We start from the raw sequence: 27939 nt of genomic DNA on the forward strand, positions 1-27939 counted from the left end.
CTGCTAATGAATCTGCTGAGAGGGCCTTGAGCAGGTGTAGCTGTCCAAGTAGCACTTTTAAGACTAACCAACTTTATTGTAGCATAAGCTTTTGAGAACCACAGCTCTCTTTGTCAGATGCATCATTAGATGCATCTGATGAAGAGAGTTGTGGTTCTCAAAAGCTTATGCTATAATAAAGTAGGTTAGTCTTAAAGGTGCTACTGGACTCTTTACTATTTTGCAACTACAGACTAACACGGCTAACTCCTCTGGATGCATAGCTGTTTAACCCAAAACTAGCTCTGTGTTTTTCCTCTGGCAGGCTTATCCAGTGTGTTGGATGACCCCAAATCAGCAGGCATTGCCACTTTTGTCATTCAGGAGGAGTTTGATCGGTTTACAGGGTACTGGTGGTGTCCCACCTCTTGCCAAAAAGGTGAGTTTCAGGTGTTGGGGCCAGGATATACCTGATCTGGTCTGTTCTCCAGCTCTGGCACACCAAGATTAGTGTCTGCAAACCTGAGCTGAGCACAGCAGGCAGAAGTCCCTACTGTGTTGTACCAGCCAGGCAAGATCTTGTTTTTATGCTAGTTGACAAGACACTTGGCCTTTCTGCCTTTGAAGCAGTTCTAAGGCTCATGGGAACTAAGCCTGAGGCACCAAGTATCCCTTAGAGAATTGTTTCAGGTACGTCGCTGGTCACGAGCACGTTCTTATGTCTCAGTTGAAATCATTTCTGGATGGTTTGAGGCATTGCCATATTGCGTAGGAATACTCTTTGGGGGGGGGGAATCTTGAAGCTTGAACTAATCTTCAGAGCAAAACCGATGTCCAGGGGGGATTTTAAGCTGCCCGGTGTTATTCTCATGTGAGCTGCTGCTTTGTGGCTTGCTTTAAATTAAAGGGGGGAGCAGCGGAGAAAGAGAAGAGCGTGGGGTGCTGATATTTTATTGCGCCTGAGCAGTACAGAATAATGTAGAGGCAAGGACCCACGACTAGTATGATGCACAAAGGTGACCAGGAGAGATTTAAAAGGGTTTTGAAATTGCTGCTAGGTAGTACCTGGGATGTTGTAGCATTTGAGGTACAGAAGTAGAGCTACCTGAACAGCAGCCTTCCTTGCCCCAAAAGCCAGTGTGATGTAGCAATCAAACTAGAATCAAGAGGCCTGGGTTCAACTCTCCACCCTGTGCCTGTAGGCTAGTGGCTCTCTCTGTCTCAGCTTTACCGACCTCCCAGGGTGGTTGTCAGGGTAAAAATGAAGAATAGAGAACCATGCTTTTCACCCTGAGGTCCTTGGAGGGAGGGTGGGATAAATAAGTACCATTTTCTCCTGTGTATTCTAGGCCCTGAGGGTTGGCAAACGTTACGGATCTTGTACGAGGAGGTGGACGAGTCTGAAGTGGAAATTATTCACGTTCCTTCTCCTGCCCTGGAAGAAAGGAAGACAGACTCATACCGGTATCCCCGAACAGGTCAGTGGCAGGGATGAGGTCGAAAGGAGCTTGGTTCAGTGGTGGGTGCCTGTGGCTCTACTGGGAACTCCCCCAACTCCGCCTCCAAAGGAGATTATTCCGGTCCCAGCAAGCTTTCATTGTTTTTTCCCTTCTTAACCTAATAATTGCACCTGGTTTTCTGTGTTCTCTGTTGCAACTCTCCTTTGCGATGCAGCTTGGTAGGGATTGGGAAGGAAACCAAACAACGGTCTGAGAAACTTATTTTGAATAGAGGGGTGTGGTTTGGTTTGGTATTCAGCTTAAAATATCAAATTTTGGCTGATGCAGTGAAATCAGGTTATTCTGGATCAAAAAAGTGAGTAGTGAACTAGATTTGGTATCTATATTTTTTTTGCTGAATTAATTTGATAAAATTCAGTAAAATTCAGCCAATTGTTTCCTATGGGAAAATCAATCTAGGGGCTATCGGGGGCGGGGGGGGGAGTCATTTTTCAAGCAACTTTCACCAAATTTTTAGGAGACCTACTCCTAACTGTCTAGATCTTTATTCCCTATAGGAAAAACCGAGAGTGGCTGAGGGCACTTTCTTTGGGGGCCCATAAAATTGGCCCCCGAGGACCAGTCTTTGTGAAATTTGGGAAGTTTTTAGAGGACAATTGGGAGTAGGCCACCTGCAAATTTGGTAATGTTTGCTTGAAAAATGACACCCCCCCTCACCACCCCAGCCTACTGGTAACGTCTGGATTGATTATCCTATAGGAAACAATGGCTGAATGTTACCAAATTTCTCCTATATTACTGAACTGAATAAGAGAGTTAATTTGGTATTAAGGGAATGCCAAATTTTTTCTTGGTTCGGTATTCCTTATCTGAGTTTACCATTTTTTTTGGTACACACCCTAATTTTGAATGGGTTCTGTCATATTTCAACCCAAGAATAATTCTGCATGGTTCTTTTCTGTGCTGACTGGTGGCCCTGTTGGCAAAAGCATCTTATTAGGACCAACCTAAATAACAAGAAATGGTGCACATGGGACAAGCTTTTGAGTTTTTCAGAACTCACCACCAAGTTAGATGTTACAGAGGAGAAAGGGAATACATTCCTTTTCCAAGATGGGGAGGTGGCACTGGAAAGTGGAATAAGCAGTGTCCTCTTCCATGCAGATGCTGTAGCCAAAGTTAAAAGGGGCACGATAGTAACACCCGTTCCAAATAGCTGGCAGCATCTGTTTCACCCTAAATAAAATGCTTTCCTGAAAGGACATGTAAAAAGATCCTATAAAGAGAATTCGAATCCGTTACTGAATTCAGCCAAGGGATGCTGCGGGGGGAAGGTTGTCTGTCTTTTAATTTGATACCAGCAGTAGACCACTTCAAATGGAAACAAACTGGAGTCTTGTGGCACCTTAAAGACGGATCAAATATTATTCCCACGTCCACTTTCATACAGAAAGAACCCACTTCCTCAGATGCCACGAGGGCACTCACTGTGTAGACATTTTCTGTCAGAAGCAGGGCTTTTTTTCACCGGGTATGCGGGGGAACGGAGTTCCGGAACCTCTTGAAAATGGTCACATGGCCGGTGGCCCCACCCCCTGATCTCCAGACAGAGGGCAGTTGAGATTGCCCTCCGCACCCCTGAGCGGCACGAAGGGCAATCAAAACTCCCCTCTGTCTGGAGGTCAGGGGGCGGGGCCATCGGCCATGTGACCATTTTCTCTGAGGGCAACCCACTGAGTTCCACCACCTCTTTTCCCAGAAAAAAAGCCCTGGTCAGAAGTATGACCAAAAAATCCTTGTTGAATGTTTGCTTTAAATGCTGTGCAGTTCTCATTCCTTTATCCCCCTTTCCAGGCAGCAAGAACCCCAAGATCTCATTGAAGCTGGCAGAATTTCAGACAGACAGCCAAGGGAAGGTAGGCACGGTTTGGGTCTTGACCAAGCACAGAAAGTGCCTAGTTCTGCTTACCAGGGACTCTGCTTGGTTAACAGCAATGCCATACTCTAGTGTAAGGCGCCTGCCTTGCTTCTTGCACTGGAGGACGGTGTGTGGCAGTGTTAGCTGAGTAATGTGCTCAGGTATCCATGACATTCAGATAGTTGTGACTGGGGTGGGGTGGGGGTGTAACCACCAGGGAAGCCTGGCTCATGAATGCCACCAAGCTTGCTGGGTGGTCTGGGACCAATCTCTCTGTTGCAGCCTAACTTCCTTCGCAAGGTTGTTGTGCAGATAAAATGTGTGGTGGAGGGAAGGGGCGATGAATGCCTTCCTGAGCTCTTTGGAAGAAGGCCCAGATGCAAAACAAACAACCCTCCACCACACACACATTCAGCAATTCCTTACAACAGTCCTATACGGTAGACTCATATTATTATCCCTCTAATGCTGATGGAGGAAGAGTGAGAGAATAGCGGCTTGCCTCGCAAGAAGAGCCCTGCTGGATCAGGCCAGAGGTCCTGCATCCTTTTTCCAGTGGTGTTCAGGCAGATGCTTCTGGGAAGCCCACAAGCTGGAAGTGTAGGCACCAGCCCTCCCTGATTGCTTAACCCCCCCCCCCCCCGCCAGGATCTGGTGTTTAGAGGTAGGTTGTCTCTAAACACTGAAATTCCCTTCACCTGTCCTGTGGGTAAGTAGCAATGAATAGGCAGTGAGCCTTTAAAAAAAAAAACTCACGTAAACCGTTGGCCACAGTCACCTCTTGTGGCAATTCATTTCCTTAGCCACTATTTTTCCAGAGCCCTTTGTGGAAAAATGGATGACTTCCATTAGCCCTTAGCTAGTTTTACACCATCAGTGGCAAACAAAGTACACGAGTTTTAAAAATTATCTGAATTTGTTTGAGGATGTCATAGTTGTGTGTTCATCTCACTTACATGCTGTTTGCAAATATTACCCCGGCCATTTTACCTTTTGAGTTTTACAGTGGCTGGGAGGTTTTTCTGAAGGATCCTGTAGCATTTTGACTTGTTTTACAAACCAGGTTTCTAGACCTTGTGAGTGTGGAGTGCATGTTCCACTGTGATGCAAGAGGGATCGTTGTATAAGATACAGAGGAGTTACAGTTGGAGCTGTAGCCTCTCTCTTTCATCAAGCTAGAAGAAACTATGCCAAATGTGGAACCAATTTCAAAATAAGAAAAAGATGTACATTTTAATCATCACTTTTCTTGGCCGAGACTTTGAGTTTTTATGGACATAACAGTGATTTAAATGTCTTTGTTTTTTGTGGAAGTACACATTGGCCTGCTTGCATTCTTTGAAAAATATTTTTTTCTGCGGGTTTTTAAAGATTATCTGTGCCCAAGACAAGGAACTGGTGCACCCGTTTGCTACGATGTTTCCACGGGTGGAGTACATTGCGCGGGCTGGTTGGACCCGGGATGGGAAATAGTAAGTACATTTTCTGCTGTGTGTGCGCCTGTGCCTGAACCCCCAGTATCTATGGAGTACTAGTGGGAATATTTCTGTCTCCTTGGATGTCATCGCTAATCTGAAAGTTACCATTCTTCAACAAGGGAACTTCCAAGGGAGACTCCAGCAAGAAACTGCAGGAACTGTGTCTCCCCCCTCCCCCTCCCCCACAATTGGACTGAACCAACGCTAGGGCTTTCTGTCTCACTTTGATGGGCTCTGGGCCCAGGCCATGTGGAATAACGGAGCAAGAAGGAAAACAGGTTCTTTTTAGTCCTCTAGAAGCATATTAAGACATTTTAAGATACATTTATCTGCGGTTTATATCACCCAAGTCCGTTTAGGGTAATGACATCTTCCTTTGCCTTCCCTTTAAGTCTCAGCCATTCTTTTAAGGATCTCTCAGCCCCAGGATTATCTCCCCCCTGGCCCAGTAATGTGCCATCACCCCTGCCCCTGCAAAAGCAGCATGGCTGATAACTATCTACCTGGGGGACTCCATGGCCGTTGCAGGTGTTAACAAATCTAGCAAAACCAGTGGTTGGTTCGGGTTGTATTTGAGCTCTCTGTAATGCCATTTCCCCCTGGTCTTCCTGCCTCTTGACCCTGCAGTTTTGTTCGCTTCATTCTTCTATATAAAGTCTCCTGCCTCATGAGGGGTCCACTCATAACATCTGAAGAAGTGGCCTGCAGGATCTGATGCCAGAGTAAAGTTGTGCTAGTCACAAGGCTCCTGTGTTGTTCAGGTTCAGCACACTAATGTGGCTGCCCCTCTGGAATTATTTTCTGGCCCAGTTTCTATTCCCACAGCCTCAGTTGTGCTTGCTCTGCCCCCCCCTTTGCTCAGCGCATGGGCCATGTTCCTGGACAGACCTCAGCAGCAACTCCAGCTCGTCCTTCTTCCCTCCGCACTCTTCATCCCAGTCCCAGAAAGCGAGGAGCAGCGCCTGGAATTTGCCAAAGCTGTGCCTGAAAACGCCCAGCCCTTCATCATCTATGAGGAAGTCACCGACGTGTGGATCAACGTAAGGGCTGAGAACAAACGCGAAGCCTCCTCTTGCAAATCCAGAGGGTGTTTGAGGGGACGGGCTGTATGGCTAAATGGTGGGGGATGAGTGATCAGTGTGCACAAGGGGCTCTGGTCCAAAGGCATCAACTTGAGAACCAGCGCGGTGTCACAGTCACAGGGTCGTACTAGGATCTGGGAGACCCAGGTTCAATCCCCCCCGCCCCCCATGAAAACTTGCTTAGGCTGTTCACGCACTCTCAGCCCAACCTACTTCTCATGGTGGTTGTGAGGATCAGATGGAGGGGAGGAGAACGGTGTGAGCTGTTTGGCGTTCCCATTGGGGAGAAAGGCAGGGTACAAATGCAGCCAATAAACAGGGCAGTTTTACAAGCTGCAACAGAGCTCCAGTGTGCAGGCCCGCCTCTGCCTTTACCCGTGCTTTTAGATCAGCCCAAGAGGCTTCGCTACGGAAACCCCAGTGACTAAAGTTTGCTTCGCAGGAATGTATGCGGAGGCCTTCCAATGCCAAAGACATTTTTTTAAATTCCAGAAGACATTTTAAAACTTGATCTCCCACTCTTAACTGTCAGTGATATTGTGAGGATATTTTTGCCAGGAGTGTTTGTTCGTGTGTGTGTCTTAAATGTAAGCTGGCATATTGTTATTTAAGTGAATAGGCAGCACAAATGTTCCAAGTAAATTTTAAAAGGCCAGCTTCTCTGATCAGTTGGGAGGGGCAGAGCGCACCACAGAGCACGCACAAGCAGAAGCCAAGGCTCAATCCAGCCATTTAAAAAGAAGGCATCTGTTTGCAAGCCTAGAAGCCACTGTGAATAGTAGGGATGTGCAGTTCGAAATCTGTATTTTTGCCAATCCAGCTAAATCCATCTTTCCCAAATCAAATGAGAGAATCCCACATTTGATCTGGGAACCTGGATCCAGACCCACGAATAAATCTGAGTAAATCCAGGAAACGTGACTTCAGCTGCTGGCTGGCTCCTTCCTGGGCTTCTCCCCCTTTTTTCCCAAGAAGGGAGGGGTGGAAGGAGGGGGGGAGTGAGGCAGAAGGAAGAGGGATTGAGGCAGGGTTGGGGGAATGAGTGGCCGATCTGTGCAGAAGCTCTCCTTGTCTGTCTCGTGTCTGAGAGTGACATTGATTCAGTTGTGCTAAGTTGCAGCAGTGTCCCTTGCTTGAGTTTGGGTTTGGGTGGAATTCTCTGTTTTGACTTGATTCTCTGGTTTGATGTTGGCCCCCTTGATTCACTTTGGTTCTGGGGGGATTTCATCCATTCCCTTGCTTCAAGTGGGCTTCCTCTTGCATTTGGGAATGTACCTTTGGCCACCGGCAGTCCCTGTGTGTTTCTGCCTGAGAGCCTGCTTGGAAATGTTTCCCCCCAAAGAAACAATGAAGAGTGGCTGGACTGCCTGTCTAGGGGGCGCTTTGGTTTGGGGTGGACTTCAGTTTAGTTCTGTTGGGCATTTTCGTGGTTGAGGTTCAATTTGGGAGTGTTCCTTTGGACTCTGGTAGTCTTTGCCCCTGTGTGTTTCTGCCTGAGAGCCAGCTTGGAAATGTTTCCCCCATAGGAACCAATGGAGAGTGGTTAGGGGCACATTTTCCAGGGGCCCATAGAATTGGATTCCGGGGTCCAACCTTCCTGAAACTTGGGTGGTCTTTAGAGGACAGTCATGAGTAGGTTCCCTGCAAATTTTGCTTCAAAAATATCTCCCCCAGCCCCCTGGCTAGCCCCCAGATAGTTTTCCCCACAGGGAAAAATGGCCAAATAGAGCTGGAATTCTCTGATCTGTCTTAACCAGATCAAATAATCGTTTCTGGGTTTTAGGAATCCCGGATTTTGCGGGGGGGGGGGGGAGCCCTGAAACCTGGATCCAGATTTCCCAGATTTTTTGAGTGGTTCACCCCCCTGGTAGGTAATACTCAGACTGGACTTACGAAACTGAGGAATGGGCTTTATTCTTGGATGTGTGATGCCTGCCATTTCCTGGCTCTTATTTTAAATTACAAACCATAACCCTAAAAGGTAGGACACGTAGCAGACCTCTCCCACGTGATGAAGGGTGTCTGGCCTGCCGCTGAGCACTGATGTGGGGGGGGTGGGGGGCTCCCCTGCTCCATTGTTTTGTGGTCTCCGCACCACCCCGTTCTTCCTGTTGCTGCACACTCATCCGCTCCCCCTTCTCTCTCCTTGATAGGTCCATGACATCTTTTACCCTTTCTGCCAGCGAGATGAGGAGGAAGAGGAGCTCCGCTTCATCCGAGCCAATGAATGCAAGACGGGGTTCTGCCATCTGTACAGGGTCACGGCCATCCTCAAGAGGGGCAGCTATGATTGGACCCAGCCCTACATCGCTAGCAAAGGTGAGATCCAAGACCCGCCTCTCTCTACACCACCCATCCTGCCGCATGCAGCCTTGCTCCTTAGGAACTCCCTGCAAACTGGCCCGACGTTTGGCCTCTAGTTCCTGGTCCTTCTCTTTTTCAGGGGACTTCACATGCCCGATCAAAGAAGAGATCGCCCTAACCAGTGGCGAATGGGAAGTTCTGGCCAGGCATGGATCCAAGGTACGAGACAGCTAGGGCTGTGTGTGGTCATTATTACCCACTAGCAACAAAGCCTGTTGTGGGGGAAAAAATACAATGGGCTCTAGAAACGGGAGGGCGGGCAGGCAGGCATTCGCTCCTCCTCCGTCACTGATTCCAGCTGGTGAAGGAGGGGGTGGGCATTGTCATCTGCTCCACGCCTGATCTGCCTGACCTTGGCCATGTGAAGGGGTGGTGGGCTTTGCTACCTGCTCCATGTGTGATGCATTCTGGGTAAAGGGGGGAATTGCCTCCTGTTCTGCACCTGACTACGGCTGGGTGAAGGGGGGGGCAGGCATTGCCGCCTGCTCTGAGCCTGATCCCAGCTGGGTGAAGGGGGGTGAGCATTACTACCTGCTCCCTGCTGGGTGAAGGAAGAGGCATTGCTTCCCGCTCCACAGTTGATCCTGACAGGTGAAGGTGGGCGGTGGGCTTTACTACCTACTCTGCTCCTGATCCCAGCTGGGTGAAGGGGGTGTGGGCATTGCCACCTGCTCTGCTCCTGATTCTGGCAGGTTGAAGGGGGAGGCAGGCATTGCTGCATGCTTGGCTCCTGACTCCAGCAGGGTGAAGATGGGATGGGCATTGCCACCTGCTCAGTGGTTTATTCCGGTAGTTTGAAGAGGGCGGGCATTGCCACCTGCTCTGCTCCTTATCCCAGCTGGGTGAAGGGAAGAAGGGCATTGCCACCTGCTCCGCTTCTGATCCCAAATGGGTTAAATCAGGGGAGGGCATTGCCATCTGATCTGCTCCTGTTCCCAGCTGAGTTAAGGGGGGGCATTGCCACCTGCTCCGCTCCTAATACCTGCTGGGTTAAGGCAGTGGGTGGGCAAAGCCACCTGCTCTGCTTCTGATCCTAGCTGGATGATGGGGTGGGTGGGCATTGCCAAGTGCTCCATTGATAATACCAGCTGGGTTAAGGTCAGGAGTGGCATTGCCACCTACTCTGCTCCTAATAACAGCTCTATTAAGGGGTGAGGGGAAATTCCACCTGCTCTACCAGCTGTGTTAAGGCGGGTGGTGGGCATTGCCACCTGCTCTGCTCCTAATACCAGCTGGATTAAGGCAGAGGGAGAGCATTGCCAGCTACGCCGCTCCTAATACCAGCTGGGTTAAGGTGGGGGTGGGCATTGCCAAATGCTCTGCTACTAATACCAGCTGGGTTAAGGTTCGGGATGGGCATTGCCATCCACTTCGCTCCTAATACCAGCTGGGTTAAGGCAGGGGACAGCATTGCCATCTGCTCCACTCCTAATACCAGCTGGGTTAAGGTTCAGGATGGGCATTGCCATCCACTCCACTCCTAATATCAGCTGGGTTACAGCAGGGGGCAGGCATTGCCCCCTGCTCCGCTCCCAATACCAGCTGGGTTAAAATGAGGGGGTGGGCATTTTCATCTGCTCCGCTCCTAATACCAGCTGGGTTAAGGCCGGGGGGCAAATATTGCCAACTGCTCCGGTCATGATCCCAACTGGTTCAAAGGGGGGGGGGGTGCATTGCCACCTGCTCCGCTCCTAATACCAGCTGTGTTAAGATGGGGATGGGCATTGCCACCTGCTCTGTTCCTAATACCAGCTGGGTGAAAGCAGGGGGTGGGCATTACCACCTGCTCCACTCCTAATACCAGCTGTGTTAAGATGGGGATGGGCATTGCCACCTGCTCTGCTCCTAATACCAGCTGTGTTAAGATGGGGATGGGCATTGCCACCTGCTCTGCTCCTAATACCAGCTGGGTGAAAGCAGGGGGTGGGCATTACCACCTGCTCCACTCCTAATACCAGCTGTGTTAAGATGGGGATGGGCATTACCACCTGCTCCACTCCTAATATCAGCTGGGTTAAGTTGGGTGGTGGGTGGGCATTGCCACCTGCCTCACTCCTAATACCAGCTGGGTGAAAGCGGGAGGTGGGCATTGCCACCTGCTCCCATCCTGCTCCCGGCCTGGGCTTCCCACCATGGCACGTCTTCTGGAGGGACATGGTACCTTGCCTAGGTTTTCCTCCGTGGCAGCACCCTCTGGTGGTGCACCAGGGTATAAAGTGAGTTGTCTGAAATACACTTAACTCAATTATATAGTAAGATTAGCTCAAGGTAGCTAATGGTAGAAACAAACTGATTTTAAAAATAAATATCTCCAAAGAGAATTGGTAATAGTCCAGCCAGTCCTCTGTGTGTTACAGGACCAGTGATTTTTCTTTGTGTTGGCTTTTGGGGGATTTTTGGTGTTAAATTGTATTGTTGTTATTTTATTTATGTTACTACTCCCCCCCCCTCGAAGCCAACTGTGCAGGGCGGGAGGTTGGCTTAACATTTCAAATAGGCTGAAAGTCTATGCATAAACACACAAGCTTAGCCCTATTCTCACCTGTTGTAATAAAATCCAGCTGGCAACATATGCAAAGAGATCCAAGGCGTTGATTGTACAGTTTGATCAATCCGAAGCGCAGTGGGTTATCCCCTGCCATGCCACTCAGCTAAGTGTTCAGCCTTTCTGTATCCCTTAAAGACTCCTTCTGGCATAAAGGATGTTTTCAGCCTTCGTACAGCATCATGCCTCCCCCCTTCCCATCACAAGCCCCTGCGTCTTGGTGGAGCTTGCCTGTTGTCTCAGAATCGAGCAAAGTTCTTCTCTGTTGCAGATTTGGGTGAATGAAGAAACGAAGCTTGTTTACTTCCAGGGCACAAAGGACACCCCTCTGGAACATCACCTCTATGTTGTCAGTTACGAGACTCCCGGGGAGATCGTACGGCTCACCTCCCTGGGCTTCTCTCACAGCTGTTCCATGAGTCAGGTCTGTTCTTTCATCCAGGGCAAGCATTCTACCATTTTTGGGCCATATTTCTGCCAATTCTGGGTCGTTTTCCCAAAGGAAATCCAAACCTTCAGACCTTATTAAAAAAAATCCCCCATTACAACAATATACATGAGAGTTTTTGTGTCATTTGTACAGTGCTTTTAAATGTTCAGTTAGTTTTATTATGAGTAGGCTCTCAGGGAAAAAATGGCGGTGATTTCTATAAAACTGTGAAGATTAGAATTTTGCTTCCCCCCCCCCTTTTTTTTGAGTCATGAAGGGGTAGCAGTCATGTTTTCTTCATATAGTGTTACCTATGTAGAGGGTATTTTGTAGATGAACATTAAACCAATGGAATGCTTTTTAATAGAACCAGTGTAAAAGTCCTAGCATGGTGAGCAAGTTTTCCAGATTCCTGTAAACTCTCCTGCGGCCTAGAAGCAGAGGCTTCATTTAGGTTAGTCGGTGCTGTGTGCAAAGCAATGGCTGTCAGGTGGGACCAAACAGTTGTGTGTATGGAGAAGCAAGCAATGGCAGCTCTCCCTTTGAAAACATAAAGCTCTGCTCCCAGCGGTCATTGGAGCAGATAAGTCCATTGTAAGAAAGAGAGGAAAAGTGCAGGAAAAGGGTGTAAGTGTTGTGCTGGCAAAACTGAAGACTTCATTTTTAGTGATGCATGGGGTCAAAGGAAGAAACATCTGACAGCAAGAGGGCAGTTAAACAGCATTGGCTCATTAGGAGGTAGGAGGTCACCTTCCTCCAGATCTAGAGCTAGAGCAGATGTAACAGTTGGAAGGTTGGCCTAAGATCAGGGAGAGCATGGCGTGTGTCACCATGAAGCTGCCTGGGTGACCTTGGGCCAGTTGTGCGCTCTCAACCCAACTAACTTGTAGTGCTTTTTGGAGGATAAAAGAGCAAGAAGGGAGAACCAGGTGTGCCAGCCTGTGCTCATTGGGGGAAGGATGGGATTAAACATGCACTTGGTAGCTGATGTGGTGAACCCTGCCCCTGTCCTACCACTCTCCTGAGTAAAGTGTGATGCTTTCTTCAGCCTAAGAGCTTCCCTCCAGCTGGCAACTGTTCCATTAAAGGAAGAACCTGTTAAGTTGGAGGAGGGTTAGATCCGTGGGGTGGAGTGATACTCACCACTAAGCCGGCTGCTATTCTCCTGCAGAATTTCGACATGTTCATCAGCCACTACAGCAGTGTCAGCACTCCTCCCTGTGTGCATGTTTACAAGCTCAGTGGTCCAGAGGACGACCCTCTCCACAAGCAGCCGAAATTCTGGGCCAGTATGATGGAGGCAGCCAGTGAGTCTCTCTTTCTCTTTCTCACCTTGGCTGTGTTGGATTTCCCAAAGGCCATGCTGAAAATTAGGGTTGGGTTGACTATTCTGTGCAGGTTTGGTAGTAAAGGGGGCTTTGGGGGGTGCAGCAGCCCTTGACCCTTCGCTGGTGCCTCTTTCCTGCTGGCTTGCCTTCCCAATTGATGAGGTGTTGCATTGTCTTAACCATTTCCTTCTCTCAAATTTATCTCCTCTTCCTAGAAATAAGGAAGTAAATGATGAGCCAATAAGATTTGGCAATATGATGATGTCACCGAGGGCAAATAGAGCTGATGTCATCATGAGGCCACAACTCATTGGCTGCATGATCGTTTCACCATTTTACAGGAAGAGGGGACAGACTTAGGGGGGGAAAGGTGGTATCAACACCACAGCCAGTCTGCATTGCAGTGATTCTGCTGCCTGATGGGACAGAGTTGTTGATGTGTTATGTGTCATCAGGTCGCTTCCGACTTATGGCGACCCCATAAATTAACAACTTCCAACAACGTCTTCTCATTAACAGCCCTGCTCAGGTCTTGCAAACTGAAGACTGTAGTTTCCTTTACTGAGTCAATCCACCCCATGTTGGGTCTTCTTCCTTTCCTACTGCCTTCATCTTTTCCTAGCATTATTGTCTTCTTCAGTCTTCCTAGCATTATTTTCTTTTTCAGTGATTTTTGTCTTTTCCAGTCTTCTCATAATGCAGCCAAAGTTGTTGACACAGCCACTGCCAAATGATACTGGGGAATGGCTTTGGGGGGGAGGGGGGAGTGAGGAACACCGGGGCTGCCTTGAATGTGGAGGGAGCACTTTTACCCCATTGTGCCTCTGCTCAGTGTAAACTATGTTTCCCAGCCCCTTTTAAGAGCCTTAGAGTTCCCCCAAGGGTGTGGCTCTGTGAAAGGCTAGGGAGTTCTCAGGACCCTCTTTACAGTTCCCAGAATTTTCTTTCTACTGTAGAGTCAACTTAAATGCAGGTCTTCCTAAAAGACACATTCCTTTTGACAAGTGTATGTGGCAATACTCTTTCAGCGGCAAAGAATGCCCAAAATGATTGGACGCTACACTAACAGAAATCTTGAGCTCAGGCCCTGAAAAGGAATCTACTTTGGGCTAATTAGGCTTCATCTTGAGCCTTGTTTGGGGTGGGGCCACACTTCAGGAAAGCATAGAATAGGTTCAGGTGGTCAAAACTCTGGGAGCAAGACCTACAAGGAAAGACTGAAGGAACTGCAAGAGAGGGACAGTGGGGAGAACTGATTGCATTCTTCAGCTGTCTGAGGGCTACATGTGGCAGAGAGCAAAGGGCTTCCAGGAGGTGTCATTGGAATGTTAGGAGAAACTTTTGGAATGCTGTAGCAGCACTTTAACAATGGGCCTGACTAGCTGGGGAGGTGGTGGGCTCTCCCCAGCCCCCGCCATGAATGTTTCAGTCATGGTTTGAGAAGGGAAGTTAGACCGGATGGCCTCTACAGTGCCTGCTGACTCTGTGACCCATTTTCATTGGTCAGCTGTCCTGCACAGCGGCGGCTGCTTTCACTAGGCATCTGGATTTTTCTAGATTGTTTGGCCAACTTGCATTTTCCTTCCTGCAATTAATTGAAAGGGTTTGATTTTCTTCTTAGGTAAGTTAAATAAATACTCTAGGAAGGCTCTCTCTTCTCTCCTCCTTGGGGGGGTTTCTTGCAGGCTGTCCTGCTGATTACATCCCCCCTGAGATCTTTCACTTCCGCACCCAGTCAGACGTCGAGCTGTACGGGATGGTGTACAAGCCCCACAGCCTCCAGCCTGGGAAGAAGCACCCCACCGTGCTGTTTGTGTACGGCGGGCCTCAGGTAGAGGGCCGGGGTGGGGAGACAGTGCCTTGCCAGAACAGGCGGCATCGGGAGCTGGCCAGGCTGCGGGATAGCCTGGCTTTGATGCTTAAGGCACCGAGGCCGGGGTGGGGAGGGGGCCCTTGTGGTGCACACTGGACTGCGGAAGAGGCAGCCAGTCCCCGGCAGCCGCTCCTGTGTGTGAGTATCTGCACGTTCGCACGTTGCAATTTAGCCACGTCCTTTGATGTGTTTAGAGCAGTGGTCTCCCAGCCACAGCTCTCGGTGCTCCGCCTGCCGAGTTGTAAACAGATTTCCCTTTCCCTCCCTGCTTTTGGGAAGGACCTGCTGCTGCCTTGCATGTGCAGGGGACGAGGATGTCACCCCACCTGCCTCTCCTTACATTCCTGCTCAGGAGGGGTCACTCAGAGGTGGAGAGGACTCCTCAGCTCAGGAACATCCAGAATTCTGGATCTCCCTCCTTCCTGTTGCATGAACCGTGGTATCGTGTGTCTTCCTGCCGTGTGCACGCATGGGTCCCATGCTACCGCTGGGGTTAACGCCGCTTTTGAGTGCTCTCTCCCTCCTTCTCCCCACTGTGTAGGTCCAGTTAGTGAATAACTCCTTCAAAGGCATCAAGTACCTGAGGCTAAACACGCTGGCATCCCTGGGCTATGCTGTGGTGGTAATTGATGGGCGAGGATCTTGCCAGAGAGGCCTTAAATTTGAAGGGGCTCTTAAGAATCAGATGGTAAGTCTTTGATCTGGTGTGTCTTTGAGGCTCAACATCATAGACAAGTTGCTGAAAGAACAGTGTTATATAGTTGTGTTGTCCAAAAGAAAAATTTAAAAAACAGGAATGCAGTCCATGAAATACCTTTTATTAGGACCAACCCAAGCGCGCATAAGAGTGCACTTTTGAGTTCCCCCAGAACTCTCCCATCAGGCCAAAATTTTGGCTGTCCTGATGAGTTCTAGGGAACTTGCTGATGTAAGCTTGGAGCCTCTGTTTACAGTCTTTGAGAATTCCTGGAGAACAGGTGAGGTACCAGAAGATTGGGTAAATGTTGTTTCCATCTTCAAGAAGGAGAAAAAGGAGGATCCAGGGAACTACCAACCTGTCAGCTTGACATAACGTACATACATGGAGGGAGGGAGCAAGCGAACGAACAGACGGTTTTAGAACAAATCCTCAAGCAGTCAGTCCTTGAACTTTTAGAAAAGAAAACTGGTTACCCAGAGCCAGCTCAAGTACCTCAAGAACATCATGTCAGACTAGCCTTATCTCCTTTTTTAGAGAGTTACTACTTTTTTGGATCGGGAATGCTGTGGACATAGTTTATCATGATTGGGTGAGGTAGCTAATACAGTAGAAGATAAAATCAAGATTCAGGATAATCTTGACAGGCTGGAAAACTGGGCTAAAACTAATAAAATGAATTTCAGCAGACAAATGTAAAGTTCTGCATTTAGGCAGAAAAAAATCAAATGCATAATTATTGGATGGATTAGACTTGTCTTGGCTGTAGTACGTGTGAAAAGGATTTCAGGGTCTTAGTAGACCATTCACTGAACATGAGTCTGCAGTGTGATGAGTCAGCTAAAAGGCGAATTCCGTTTTGGGCTGCATCAACTGAAGTACAGTCTTCATATCACATGATGTAAAGTGGTATCACATGATACCACTTTGGTCTGGTTAAATCTCACTTGGAATACTGTTTAGGGCACCACAGTTGAAGAAGGATTTTGACAAGCTGGAACATGCCCAAAGGAGGGCAACAAAGATGGTGAGGGGTCTGGAGACCAAATCCTATGAGGAAAGGTTGAAGGAGCTTGGAATGTTTAGCCTGGAGAGGAGACGACTGAGAGGTGATATGACAGCCATCTTCAAGTACTTGAAGGGCTGTCACATAAGAGGATGGAGCAGAGTTGTTTTCTTTTCCTTCTGAGGGTCAGACCAGAACCAGTGAATTAAAATTAAGCCAAAAGAGTTTTTGGCTAAACATTAGGAAGAGCTTCCTGACAGAACAGTTCCTCAACAGAACAGGCTTCCTCGGGACGTGGTCGTCTCTCCTTCTTTGGAGGTTTTTTAAGCAGAGACTGAATGGCCATCTATCAGCAACGCTGATTCCATGACTCAATACACACTTAGGCAGATGGAGAGGGAGGACAGAAAAAAGATGGGCCTGTCTGGTCTCTCATGGCCCTTTCTTAGGTGCCCAAGGTAACTCCAGTCGCCACTTTGGGGTCGGGAAGGAATTTTCCTCCAGACCAGATGGGCTGGGGACCCTGGAGGGTGTGTGTGTGTGTGTGCCTTTCTCTGGGCATTGAGCAGGGCTCACAGTGGGGGCAGGTAGTGGTGAATTTCCTTCATTGTGCAGCGTATTAGACTAGATGACCCCTGGGATCCCTTCCAGCTTTATGATTCTATTACATGGGTTACGTTCTTGGCTTTTGGGAAATGTTAAAGTCATGGGGAGATGGGGTTAGTTTACTTCATTCGTACCATGCCTTTCTCCTCAACGGAAACCCAAAGCAGCTTATGTTGTTCTTCTCTCTTCTGTTTTATCCTCACAACAACTCTGAGAGGGAGGTTAGGCCGAGAAGGCATGGCTGGCCCAGGGTCACAGGGCAGGGATTCGAGCCTCAGTTTCCCAGATCCTGCTCTGACTCGCTCGCTCTGAAGGATGTTTCTTAGCGACTCTAAACTTACTTTACTTTAGCGATCTAAACTGCATCATTTAGGACTTTGTATATAGTATATAAAATTGTGCTATTTAGCCTGTTTATGAAATATAAAAGTATAAATCTTTTGGCCAAGCAAAACTGTGAATATATATATGAGAGAGAGAGAGAGAGAGAGAGAGAGAGAGAGAGAGAGAGAGAGAACACTGTGAAGAACTGCACCCTATGTGACGTGTATGCATCTCCCGCTATTTGATGTCTGAGAGACAGGGAAAAATAGAAATTGAAAACAGAAAACACCAGTTCTGTAATAAGTCCAACCACTTAACCACTGTGCAACAGTGGGTGTCACTAAATGATCTCCTGGGGCTTGCTTTGAATCAGACCTGATGCTCAGCAGATGGCTGCCCTACCCAAACACATGGCCTCATAGCTACTGGGAGGGGAGGGACACGTGGGCACGCAAACGAAGCGAGTGATACCAGTTTCTCTTTTCCCCTCTGTCTTCTCCCAGGGTCAGGTGGAGATCGAGGACCAAGTGGAAGGTTTACATCACGTCGCAGAGAAATACGGGTTTATCGACCTCAGCCGGGTTGCTATCCACGGCTGGTCTTATGGGGGCTTCCTGTCCCTAATGGGGCTCATTTGTAAGCCCCACGTCTTCAAGGCAAGTTGAAGCTCTGCTTTTGGCCAGCAAGGTGCCGTGCAAACGGAAAAGGCCTCGGTCCTTACCACACGTCTGTGTGGCAGCTTGGTTGTATGGTCCCTCAAATGAAACAGCTGTTGTTCGTCGTTGCTCTTCTGTGCAGGCCCACATTGGGACTGTGCAGGCTGGCAGCAGAGAGTGTCTAAGGGGGTACTCGGCCTCTGCTGTGCACGCTTAGAGGGTTTCCCGCCAAAATGGGGTGACTAGGCTGAGCGCCCCCCATGTTCCCTCCGTTCTTCTTTCGCTGCCGTCGAGAGAGGTTCTATTGTAGTTAGTGGGGTGTCGTAGTTAGTGAAAGAGTTCGTAGAATCATTCAGAAATGTCTTCAACATCTTCAAAATCTTTGTTTAAAAAATGTTCAAAGTTTGAGATGAAAATGACTCGCACAGACAAACATGATCCGTGCCTTTTATGTTTAGGAGGAGGTCACAATGCCTTGGCCTGCCGCCATTGTCAAAAGTTCACTCATAAAGCACAGAGTGACGGAGCTTCCCGACTTAAAGTGGCATTAGGGGAAAAACGTTTCAGGGCTCTCAAAAACCGGCAGCAAAGCTGTCTGTCACAAAATGACCTTCGCCCACTAAGAGTTGTCTTTGGTTGTGACTGGCAAGCAAGCTGTGGGACTGACAAAACAGTTGTTGGTTCCATAACCGCCTTCTACGGATCACCGTTCCACCACCAGTGATCTGCTGCCCTCTCACTCTTTGAAACAGAGGAAACAACGTCCTTCAGAAGGGGGACGGATAAAGAGGGCCTCCTCAGGACCACCTGCAAAAAAGGCAAAGGCGAAAACTAGACACTGCCAGAAGTCAGCATACCGGCCAGAAGTACCATACTCCGGTCACCAACTTTGCCTCCACCCATTGTTTTGGAGGAGGATATCATGGAACTGACACACCCCAGCTCTGACCCTCCAACACCTCCGTTCCACGAGGAAGAGACTGATTACTTACCTCAGGATGAATTGCCAATCCCATCATCATCTTTGAATCCGGCGCTGGTTCTGTTTGCTAGTCGTCTTGCAACACCTCAGCAGTCATCATTATCGCAGTGGACCCAGCACCTGGCTCGACTGGTACAATCCGCTCCAGCTTGGCCACCGGTTCTGGGGATGGGAGTCATGAGCAATTAGCAGGACTTCCTAAGTTGGCTTCAGTTGGCCCCAGTACTCCCTCCGTTGCAGCCATCGCTCTCCGTTCCGATAACTCCAGATCCTGGATCTGTACCCTATCCTTTGGTTCTGACCCATCCAGCGCTGGTTCCAGTAGCCCCTTCAACTTCACAGCAGGGACACCCATTGGTTCTGCACAATAAACCCATCTTCCATTGCCTGATTTCTCAGAAGCGGAAGATGAGATGGAATCACGTTCTGAGGTCGCTTCGGCTGTAGCTTCTGTTCCTTCCCTGGAGAAGGCAGTGGGGGACTCCGGATCCAGCTTCTATCCCTGCAACTTCAAAGAACATTGAAAAGTATTATAAATCGAACCAACAAGATTACCCTTTCTGGTTTAGCCACCCACGCCCATCTTCTCTAGTGGCGGAGGGAGTACAAGCCAGGTACAGACACGGTTCTCTTTCGGCACCGGCTGACCGTGAAGGAGGAAGGAATCTCGACACAGTAGCGTGGGACCTTTATTCTTCTGCTGCTCTTAACTTTAGGATTGCCCATTATCAGACAATAATGGCTTCATACAATTTCTTATCTGTGGGAGAGACTTTCAGCTTTCATGCAGGACCTCCCAGATGATCAAAGGGCCCTGGTGAAGTTGGTTCAAGGGGAGGCCATCAGGCTAGTAAAACAGCAAATGACAGAGGACAAGCACACTGCTGACTGCCATAGTTATGAGACATCATACGTGGCTGAGATCAGCTGCCCTTCCCTTCGATAAAAAGAGTCGCATTGAGGACTTCCCTTTTGAAGGTGCACTACTACTTGATGATGATTCATTAACTCAGGTGAAAAAAAACCATCAGACAGCTAAGTCCCTGGGTGTGATTGCCCCACAGCATCAGCAGCCGAGGAACCACTTCCAAAGTGTGCAGCCTTGCCAACAGCCATCTGGAAGGTATCAATATCAACATTGCCACCAGCCTTATGGGCAAGGGTCACACTCATCCTCCCATCGTCTTTCATCTAAAAGGGCGTCAAGATCTAGAGGAAAACAATACCAACCCATCTACTCAGGGACAGAAACCTCTGTTCTGACTAGATCCCAAGGACTCTGCCTCCTCTGTCTTCTTCTTGGACAGATTGAGTCCTTTTCTCCTGGTCTGGGAACATATTACCACGGGCACTTGGGTCCTGTCTATTGTTAAAATTGGTTATAAATTGTTTTTCTCAGAAAACTCTTTCTCTACCGCCCTTTGGTTCTGGGCTTTGTTCACCTCCTCTAGTTGAAAATGTTTATGTTATTATCATAGAATCATAGAGTTGGAAGGGGCCATACAGACCATCTAGTCCAACCCCCTGCCCAGTGCAGGATCAGCCTAAAGCATCTCTGACAAGTATTCATCCAGCCTCTTCTTGAAAACTGCCAGTGAAGGGGAGCTCACCACCTCCCTAGGCAGCTGATTCCACTTTTGAACTACTCGGGCCGTGAAAAAGTTCTTCTTAATACCCAGCTGGTACCTTTGTGCATGTAGTTTTAGCCCATTGCTTCGCGTCCTACCCTCTGCTGCCAACTGGAACAGCTCTTTGCCCTCCTCCAAATGACAGCCTTTCAAATATTTAAAGAGAGCAATCATGTCCCCCCTCAACCTCCTCTTCTCCAAACTAAACATTCCCAAGGCCCTCAGCCTTTCCTCGTAGGGCTCAGTTTCCAGACCCCTGATCATCCTCGTCGCTCTCCTCTGCACCCTCTCGATTTTGTCCACATCCTTTTTGAAGTGAGGCCTCCAGAACTGCACACAATACTCCAGGTGTGGCCTGACCAAGGCAGTATAGAGAGGGGCTATGACCTCCTGCGATTTCGACGCTATGGCCCCTTTGATACAACCCAAGATTGAATTAGCCTTTTTTGCCACCACATCACACTGACTGCTCATATTTAGTTTACAGTCCACTCTTACCCCAAGATCCCTTTCACATGTGCTACTGCCCAGAAGTGTATCCCCCATCCAGTATTTGTGCTTCCCACTTTTGTGGCCCAGATGTAATACTGTGCACTTGTCTTTGTTGAATTGCATCCTATTCACAGCTGCCCACTTCTCCAGAGTATTCAGGTCTTGTTGAATTTTAATTCTATCTTCTTGGGTGTTTGCTACCGCTCCCAATTTGGTATTATCAGCAAATTTAATGAGCAGCCCTTCCACTCCTTCATCCAGATCATTGATAAAAATATTGAAAAGTACCAGGCCCAAAACCGAGCCCTGCGGCACCCCACTGGACACCTCCCTCCAATTTGATGAAACGCCATTGACCACTACTCTTTGAGCGTGGTCCTCCAACCAGTTCCCTGTCCACCGAACTGTCCTATAGTCCACTCCACAGTCTTCCAGTTTTATTAGATAAAGGTGCTGTCCAAAAAGTTGGTTCTGTTATTCCAGATACTTCTTAATCAAAAAGAAGGATAGGGGAACACACCCTATTCTTGATTTAAGGGGTTTGAATAAGTTCATTCAGTTTCAAAAGTTTCATATGCTCACTTTATCCAATGTTCTTCAAACTAATGTGTGGTTTGCCATTATTGACTTATTTCCACATATCAATTCATCAAGATTACAGAAAGTATCTATGCTTTCTATGTGGATATAAGGTATTTGAATACACAGTTCTACTGTTTGGCCTACTACCAGCTCCACACATGTTCACTAAGTGCATGGCTGTGGTAGTAGCCTTCTTATGCTCACACAGCTGCGCCGTATATCCTTACTAAGGTGACTGGCTCTTAGTGGCAGACTCCGCACACTTGCTTCGTGAACACGTTCCTATGACTGTGACAGCCATTCCTGCTCTGGGTCTGTTGGTTAACTGGGAGAAATCAATTCTCATCCCATCCAAAACTATTCAGTTTATTGAGGCTGTTCTAGACTCTTTATAAGGCAGAGCATTCCTTCCTCAGGACAGGGTAAAAAGATTGCAGATGTTGGCATGGTTTTTCATATCGCAACATCTGCATTATTAATACAGACTCTTCTGGGCCTCATGGCATCAACCACTTGTGTGATATTTTTTGCCTGACTCAAAATGAGACCATTGCAAAATTGGTTTGTGCGACATTACAGTCCTAAAACTACCAGTCAACAAAGTAAGTTATCAATTCCTAGGTCAGTCCTTAGGTGGACTGATCCTAAAAATCTAACACAAGGATATCCCTTTGGGAGGCCTTGTGCAGTTGTTTCTATCACAACTGATGCCTCTAACATGGGTTGGGCTGGACACTGTGGTACTCCTTCCATTCAGGGCACGTGGTCCTTGGGTGAATCAAAGCTGCATATTAATGCCCTAGAGCTTAGAGCGATCTGTTACTCCCTTGCTTCTTTTGCAAGTTCTCTAAACAGCAGACGAGTCCAAATTCATGCCGACAATACCACGGTGTTATAGTACCTAAACAAGTAAGGAGGAATGGCATTGCTTACGCTTGCAGCCGAGGCCACAGCCCTGTGGAAGTGGGCTATCCAGAACAACATACTTCCGCCCGCTATCCACATAGTGGGTGTGCAAAATACCAAGGTGGATGCACTCAGCAGAGTGTTTCATTCTCAACACAAATGGTCAATGGAATGGAAATATCTCTATCCAGTTCTCCAACAAGGGGTTTTCCCCTAGTGGACCAGTTTGCCACTCAAGCCAACTCAAAAGCCAAACAGTTCTGCTCCATGGCAAGCCATGGACTCATGCTCAGTAGGGGATGCTTTTCAAATCCCTTGGGTTCTGGGCCTGTTTTATGCCTTCCCACCAACGCCTTTAATAACCAGGGTCCTTTGCAGGATCTGTCATTTTCGCACACGTTGCATTCTGATTGCTCCTTTTTGGCCCCAGCAGGATTGGTTCCCCTCCTTGTGATCGATGGCCCAGGGCAGGTACATTCATTTTCCCACAGCACCAGATCTATTGCACAGGGATCAGGTGTGGCATCACAACGTCCCCAAACTGTGTCTAACAGCCTGGCGACTAACTCCACAGAACCAAAGTTCTCAGCAGACGTAGTCCAGATTATCCTGACTGCTACAAAGGCATCTACGAGGAAGTCCTACAACTGTAAATGGGATTGTTTCATAACCTGGTGGGAACCCTTAAAACTTTCTCCCTTTTCCTGCCCTTTGGCTTGTATCTTTGAGTACTTCTTGTCCTTACAGAGGCAAGGGTCTTCTGTTCCATCGGTCAAAATACATATGGTGGCAATATCGGCCTTCCATGAAAGAATAGATGGGAAGACTGTGTTCTCTCATCACTTATCAAAACAATTCCTTAAGGGTATATTGAAAACCTTTCTGCCCAAGACTCCTCCAGTACCGCAGTGGAGTCTACCTATGGTGTTGTCTCAACTGATGTTTACTCACATGGAAAGTAGCGTTTTTAGTTGCGGTTACTTTGGCCAGTCGTGTGGGGCAAATTACTGCTTTCAGAGTTGACCCCCCCCCTTTTTACAATTCTTTACAGAAAGGGTGGTGTTACATACCAGTACTGAGTTCTTGCCAAAGATTGTATCAAAATTTCATTTACAGCAAAAAGTTATTGCCTGTATTTTTCCCATCTTTCTACTGAGGGTGAATGTTCACTCACAAGTTGGATGTTAGAAGAGCTTTATTGTACTGTTTGCATAGGACAAAGATCATCTGTAAAACTAAATCATTGTTTTGTTCGTTATTCTGGCCATCAGGTAGGGCAATCTGGTTTCTCACAGACGTCGTCTAGGTGGATTGTATCAACCGTAAACTATGCTATTGGAAGGCCGGTCTTCAGTGCCCCTCATTCATCAAAGCACATTCAACCAGAGCCCAGGCCTCACCTGCGGCTTTTCTGCATGGAGTTCCTTTGAAGGACGTAGGGCGTCTGCTGACACGTTCGCAGGACGTTTCTCAGTGGACAGAAATGCCAGAAGGGATTCAGCAGTGGGAACAGCTGTTCTGCAGTCACTGTTCAGCTAACCACTCACACCCTCCTCCATTGGTGGGACTGCACAGAAGGACGACAATGACGATAACAGGCTTGCACCTGTCTGCAACTTGTTTGTCAAGTATCTTCTGTGCAGGCACACATTCCCTCCCTCCTACTTCCGCTGTGAGTGTTATTTAAGTGATACATTTCTCCAGCGGCTCAGGAGAACTGAGGGAATGTGGGGGGTGCTCAGCCTAGTCACCCCATTTTGGCGGGAAAGCCCCTGTGCGTGCGCAGTAGAAGCTGAGCGCCCCCTTAGACTCCTTAAAGCTACAAAAATCTCTCCACAGCCAGCCTGCGCATGCAGAGTCCCAGTGTGTGCCTGCACAGAAGATACTTGATGAACAACAGTTACAGGTAGGCGCAACCCTGTTTTCTCTCCCAATAGTAGAAATTGTGAACCACTTAAGGGAGATTTCAAAGGACAGATCAAAAGATACCAAAAATGCTGGTTTGCATGATGTATGCCAGTGGCAGATTCAAATGTGTCTAGTGTAAAGTTTAATGTTTTTCCTGTTACCAGACCCAAGCATGATGGGCCGCCTTTTCTGTCTCTGACCACCCAGGTCGCCATCGCAGGGGCCCCTGTCACTGTTTGGATGGCCTACGACACCGGCTACACGGAAAGGTACATGGACATCCCGGAAAACAACCAGCAAGGCTACGAAGCAGGCTCGGTGGCACTGCATGTCGAGGAGCTCCCCAACGAGTGAGTAGTATTCTGTATTCGCTGCTTTCCTGGCTTTAACCCCGTGCCCCAGTCCAGTTCTTGGAATCTCCACTTCAGTAGGAAAAGGGGGGAAAAAACATTGCAAGGGGTGGACTTGATCGATACTTGGAGAGCCAGCAGGAGTTGGCCTTGCAAAACCAACGTGGTGTAATAATTAGGCAGGGTCCAGGGGGTTAATTCCCCTTTTAGCTATGAGAAGCTCATTGGGGCATCTTCAGCCAGTCTTCAGCTTAACCTGCCGAATGATGGGTCACAAAGGAGAACCGGTTGTGCTCTTTTCTCCTGTTTCTGTGAGGCTGTGACTGCATTGGTCCTGAGGAGGCGCTGTGGCTCAGGGGAAGAGCACTTCTGGTTCAGTCTCCAGTTAGAAGGATCCGGTAGTGGTGGGGTATGTGAAAGACCTCTGCCCTCTGCCGCAGACTTGGAGAGCCGCTGCCAGTCTGAGTAGGCACTCCTGGATGGACTGCCGGTGTGTTCGTGGGTGTCCCTGGCTGGTCCCAGCTCTCCCCGCAAAGCTTTGATGACCTAACTCCAAGGAGGCACCCAGCCCATTGCTCAGTCCAGCCCCCCATCACCCTTCTGGGCTCTACAGCAGTGGCCTCTTCTTTCTCCCCTCCAGGCCCAACCGCCTGCTGATCCTCCATGGGTTTTTGGATGAAAATGTGCACTTTTTCCACACCAATTTCCTGATATCCCAGCTTATCCGTGCCGGGAAACCTTATCAGCTACAGGTAGGTGAAGGTGACAGGATGGTTCTTCCAAGCTGCACCGTTGGGGCTGGAGGGGAGGGGCAAGAGGTGTGTTTGAAGGGATCAGTTACACATCAGAGCGAAGCATATTTGCATAATTTATCAAACAACTTAAGGTAACTTTAGTTTTGCTAGCCATGGAGAGGAACCAGGTGCTGACACACACACACACACACACCCCACACACACGTCCTCTTTTCTGGCTTCTGTCGAAGGGTCAAGAACACATTTGTAAGTGTGAGATCTAGAACCTTGCATGCTTTAAAATGAGACTCTCAGGAAGTTAGCTCAGTAGCCTGGTCCCATGTCTGTACAGCTCTGGGTCCCGAGTGGAGAGCTTGTTTGCCATCTGCAGGGGGATATCTTTCAGCTCTTCCTTTCTCTTTCTTTCTGCCTACAGATCTACCCCAATGAGCGACACAGTATTCGCTGCCCCGAGTCTGGGGAGCACTACGAAATCACGCTGCTGCACTTTCTCCAAGAATACCTCTGAGGGCAGAGTCTTGCCGCAGCCCTTTGCGGACACCGATGACTCCCTCCTCCACTTCTTGCCCCCCCCTACTTTTGCCCCTCGGCAGCCTTCGAACCCAGAGCACAAGTCGCCTTCTGCTGCGTGCGCATCTCCTCTACCGGGCGTGTCCTGAGCTAAAAGAAGAAAGAGGAGGCCACCCTGTCTGGATGGCGCAGCTCTCTGACCTTGTTCCTTCAGCTCCTCTCTTGGGGTTTTTTAAAAATGTCCCTGGTTTTTTTTGCTGCTACTTTCTTTCTGCTGGGATAAAGACGGGCACTTCCCCCACTTGCCACCCCCCTCCAATGGCTGCAGTTCTGTGTGTGTGTGCGTGCGTGTGTGTGTCCTCCCTTCTTTTCTGCCCCCTCCATTTAACTGTATTCCACCCTCTTCCTTGGAAGGATTTGCTTCTCTGTTTCTGACAGCCTCCAGCTGCCAAGAAGGGTCAGGGGAAAACCCAGAGGTGATGGACAGAGAGAGTGGGGGTGGGGGGGCGCACACACCCAGGGAGGCTGGCGGTGTCTTTGAGACTACATCTTGGTGCTTATTTGCCTCCTTGCCGCGATGTGCTCGAAAGCGAAGAACTCTGGGATTGTGGGGCAGCTCCATGGAGAAGCACGTGCGCTCCCCCCTGCAATTTGGGTCAGGCAGTGCTGGTTTGAAAGGGGCAGGAATGGCACCAGCACAGAGCTCGCTTGGCCAGGACTGCAGCAATTTCTGGAGTCTGGTTTGTTTGCGTTGCGAGGTTAATTTATGCAAATATTCCTCCCCCACCCTCTCTTCTCAGTACTGTATCCGTCCCACAGCCCTCTGCCCCCTCATCCCCTTCACATTCTGGGTGTTCAAGTGTGTGCTTGGCACACAGGCAGGGCTTCAGTTCTCTGCAGGTCAGTGACTGTATAACTTTGCCCATCCTATCCAGACAAACATGTTGCTCACTCTCTCCCCCCACCCCCGTCTTGGATTGTACCCAGTCAGCACAGGCTGTAGTTAAGGAGGGTGGATTTGCCACGTTTTTGCACCTCCGGGGGGGATCCTCTCTGCCCGCCTGCTCACAACCTCCCTTCTCCCCCTTTTCTCCAGATAGAGGTGGAGGGAGGCATTAATGAAATCGAGGAGAAACATCAACTTACCTAAAAGATGAACCACAAATGACTTGCCCAAGTATCTTAATTGCGTATTATGAAAAGAAAATATTTTTATGGATTCTTATTCTTTTATAATTATGAGTGTAAGATGTAGTGACTCATTAAAATATTGGAAACCAGCTCTCTCTCCGTTGTTCTCCCTTGCTGGTGTGGTGTCATTTTACTTTGAAATGCAAGCAAGATAGTTTTTTTTTGTTCTGCGGAGAATTTTTTGTCATGAGATACAAGAACGTTTGCAGTTTTTCTGCACCTCCATGTCATGGGAGGTAGAAATACCAGGGAAGGTCCTGCATGGCACTTGGGTGTGATAACGAAGTGGAGCCTCCAAGCTCAGAGGCAGTGTACCTCTAGATGCTGGGTGGTGGGGGTAACCAGGAGAGGCTTTAACTTCATGCCCTCCTTCTGATTGGCTGTCATTAGGTACAGATTGGTCTGTCCAGCAAGGCGCAATTACTGTTTTAATTCTCTGATGTATTTGAGGTCGTAATCAACCTCAAGAGTGTTAAAATGAGCCCCTTTTCAGTTAGATTTTGCCTTTTCTCTTGCACCCTCCGGGTAGATTGCTGGCCCCAGGATATATTCGAAAATAGTGAACTTAAATTTCCCTATTAATAACGTTCCCAAGCGTCAGGCTCCTTCGTGGGAGTATGTGGCCCTGAAGAAAGGAATGGGATATAGGAATAACATACTCTGGGATAAAAAAAAACAAACTAAACTTTTACAAGAAGCGTATTGGTTTCATACTGTTAATTAAGCTTGATGGTTTCAAAGATCTCAGTTCTTAAAGTTTCCTAATATAGGCTGAGTCACACAGATATATACATACAAAACTTTCTCAGGCTCACAGATACCAATTTCTTACTCTAATACACATAGACTTTCACTCTCAGGTGCACACACAGTTTGCCTGCTTTAGACT

At 48.4% G+C, this 27939-nt stretch overlaps 1 protein-coding gene across 2 annotated transcripts in view; it reads left to right on the forward strand.

The window, feature by feature from the left end:
- The window catches only part of DPP9 (dipeptidyl peptidase 9), a 42771-nt gene extending 15638 nt beyond the window's left edge, over positions 1 to 27133 (forward strand). Inside the window, exons 7-21 of one of the 2 annotated variants that reach the window (XM_054980281.1) lie at positions 305 to 418; positions 1329 to 1457; positions 3294 to 3355; positions 4729 to 4829; positions 5698 to 5875; positions 8071 to 8236; positions 8361 to 8440; positions 11098 to 11250; positions 12428 to 12563; positions 14270 to 14415; positions 14999 to 15145; positions 17594 to 17746; positions 24452 to 24594; positions 25235 to 25346; positions 25765 to 27133. In XM_054980281.1, coding sequence (XP_054836256.1) covers positions 305 to 418; positions 1329 to 1457; positions 3294 to 3355; positions 4729 to 4829; positions 5698 to 5875; positions 8071 to 8236; positions 8361 to 8440; positions 11098 to 11250; positions 12428 to 12563; positions 14270 to 14415; positions 14999 to 15145; positions 17594 to 17746; positions 24452 to 24594; positions 25235 to 25346; positions 25765 to 25857 — 1913 coding nt within the window. In that variant the 3' untranslated portion in view covers positions 25858 to 27133. The remainder of the gene's footprint in view (positions 1 to 304; positions 419 to 1328; positions 1458 to 3293; positions 3356 to 4728; positions 4830 to 5697; positions 5876 to 8070; positions 8237 to 8360; positions 8441 to 11097; positions 11251 to 12427; positions 12564 to 14269; positions 14416 to 14998; positions 15146 to 17593; positions 17747 to 24451; positions 24595 to 25234; positions 25347 to 25764) is intronic. The other variant, XM_054980282.1, reaches the window with a different exon arrangement.
- The last annotated feature ends 806 nt before the right edge of the window (positions 27134 to 27939 follow it).

Source organism: Eublepharis macularius, chromosome 5 (genome assembly GCF_028583425.1).
Source record: "Eublepharis macularius isolate TG4126 chromosome 5, MPM_Emac_v1.0, whole genome shotgun sequence".
NCBI lineage: Eukaryota > Metazoa > Chordata > Lepidosauria > Squamata > Eublepharidae > Eublepharis > Eublepharis macularius.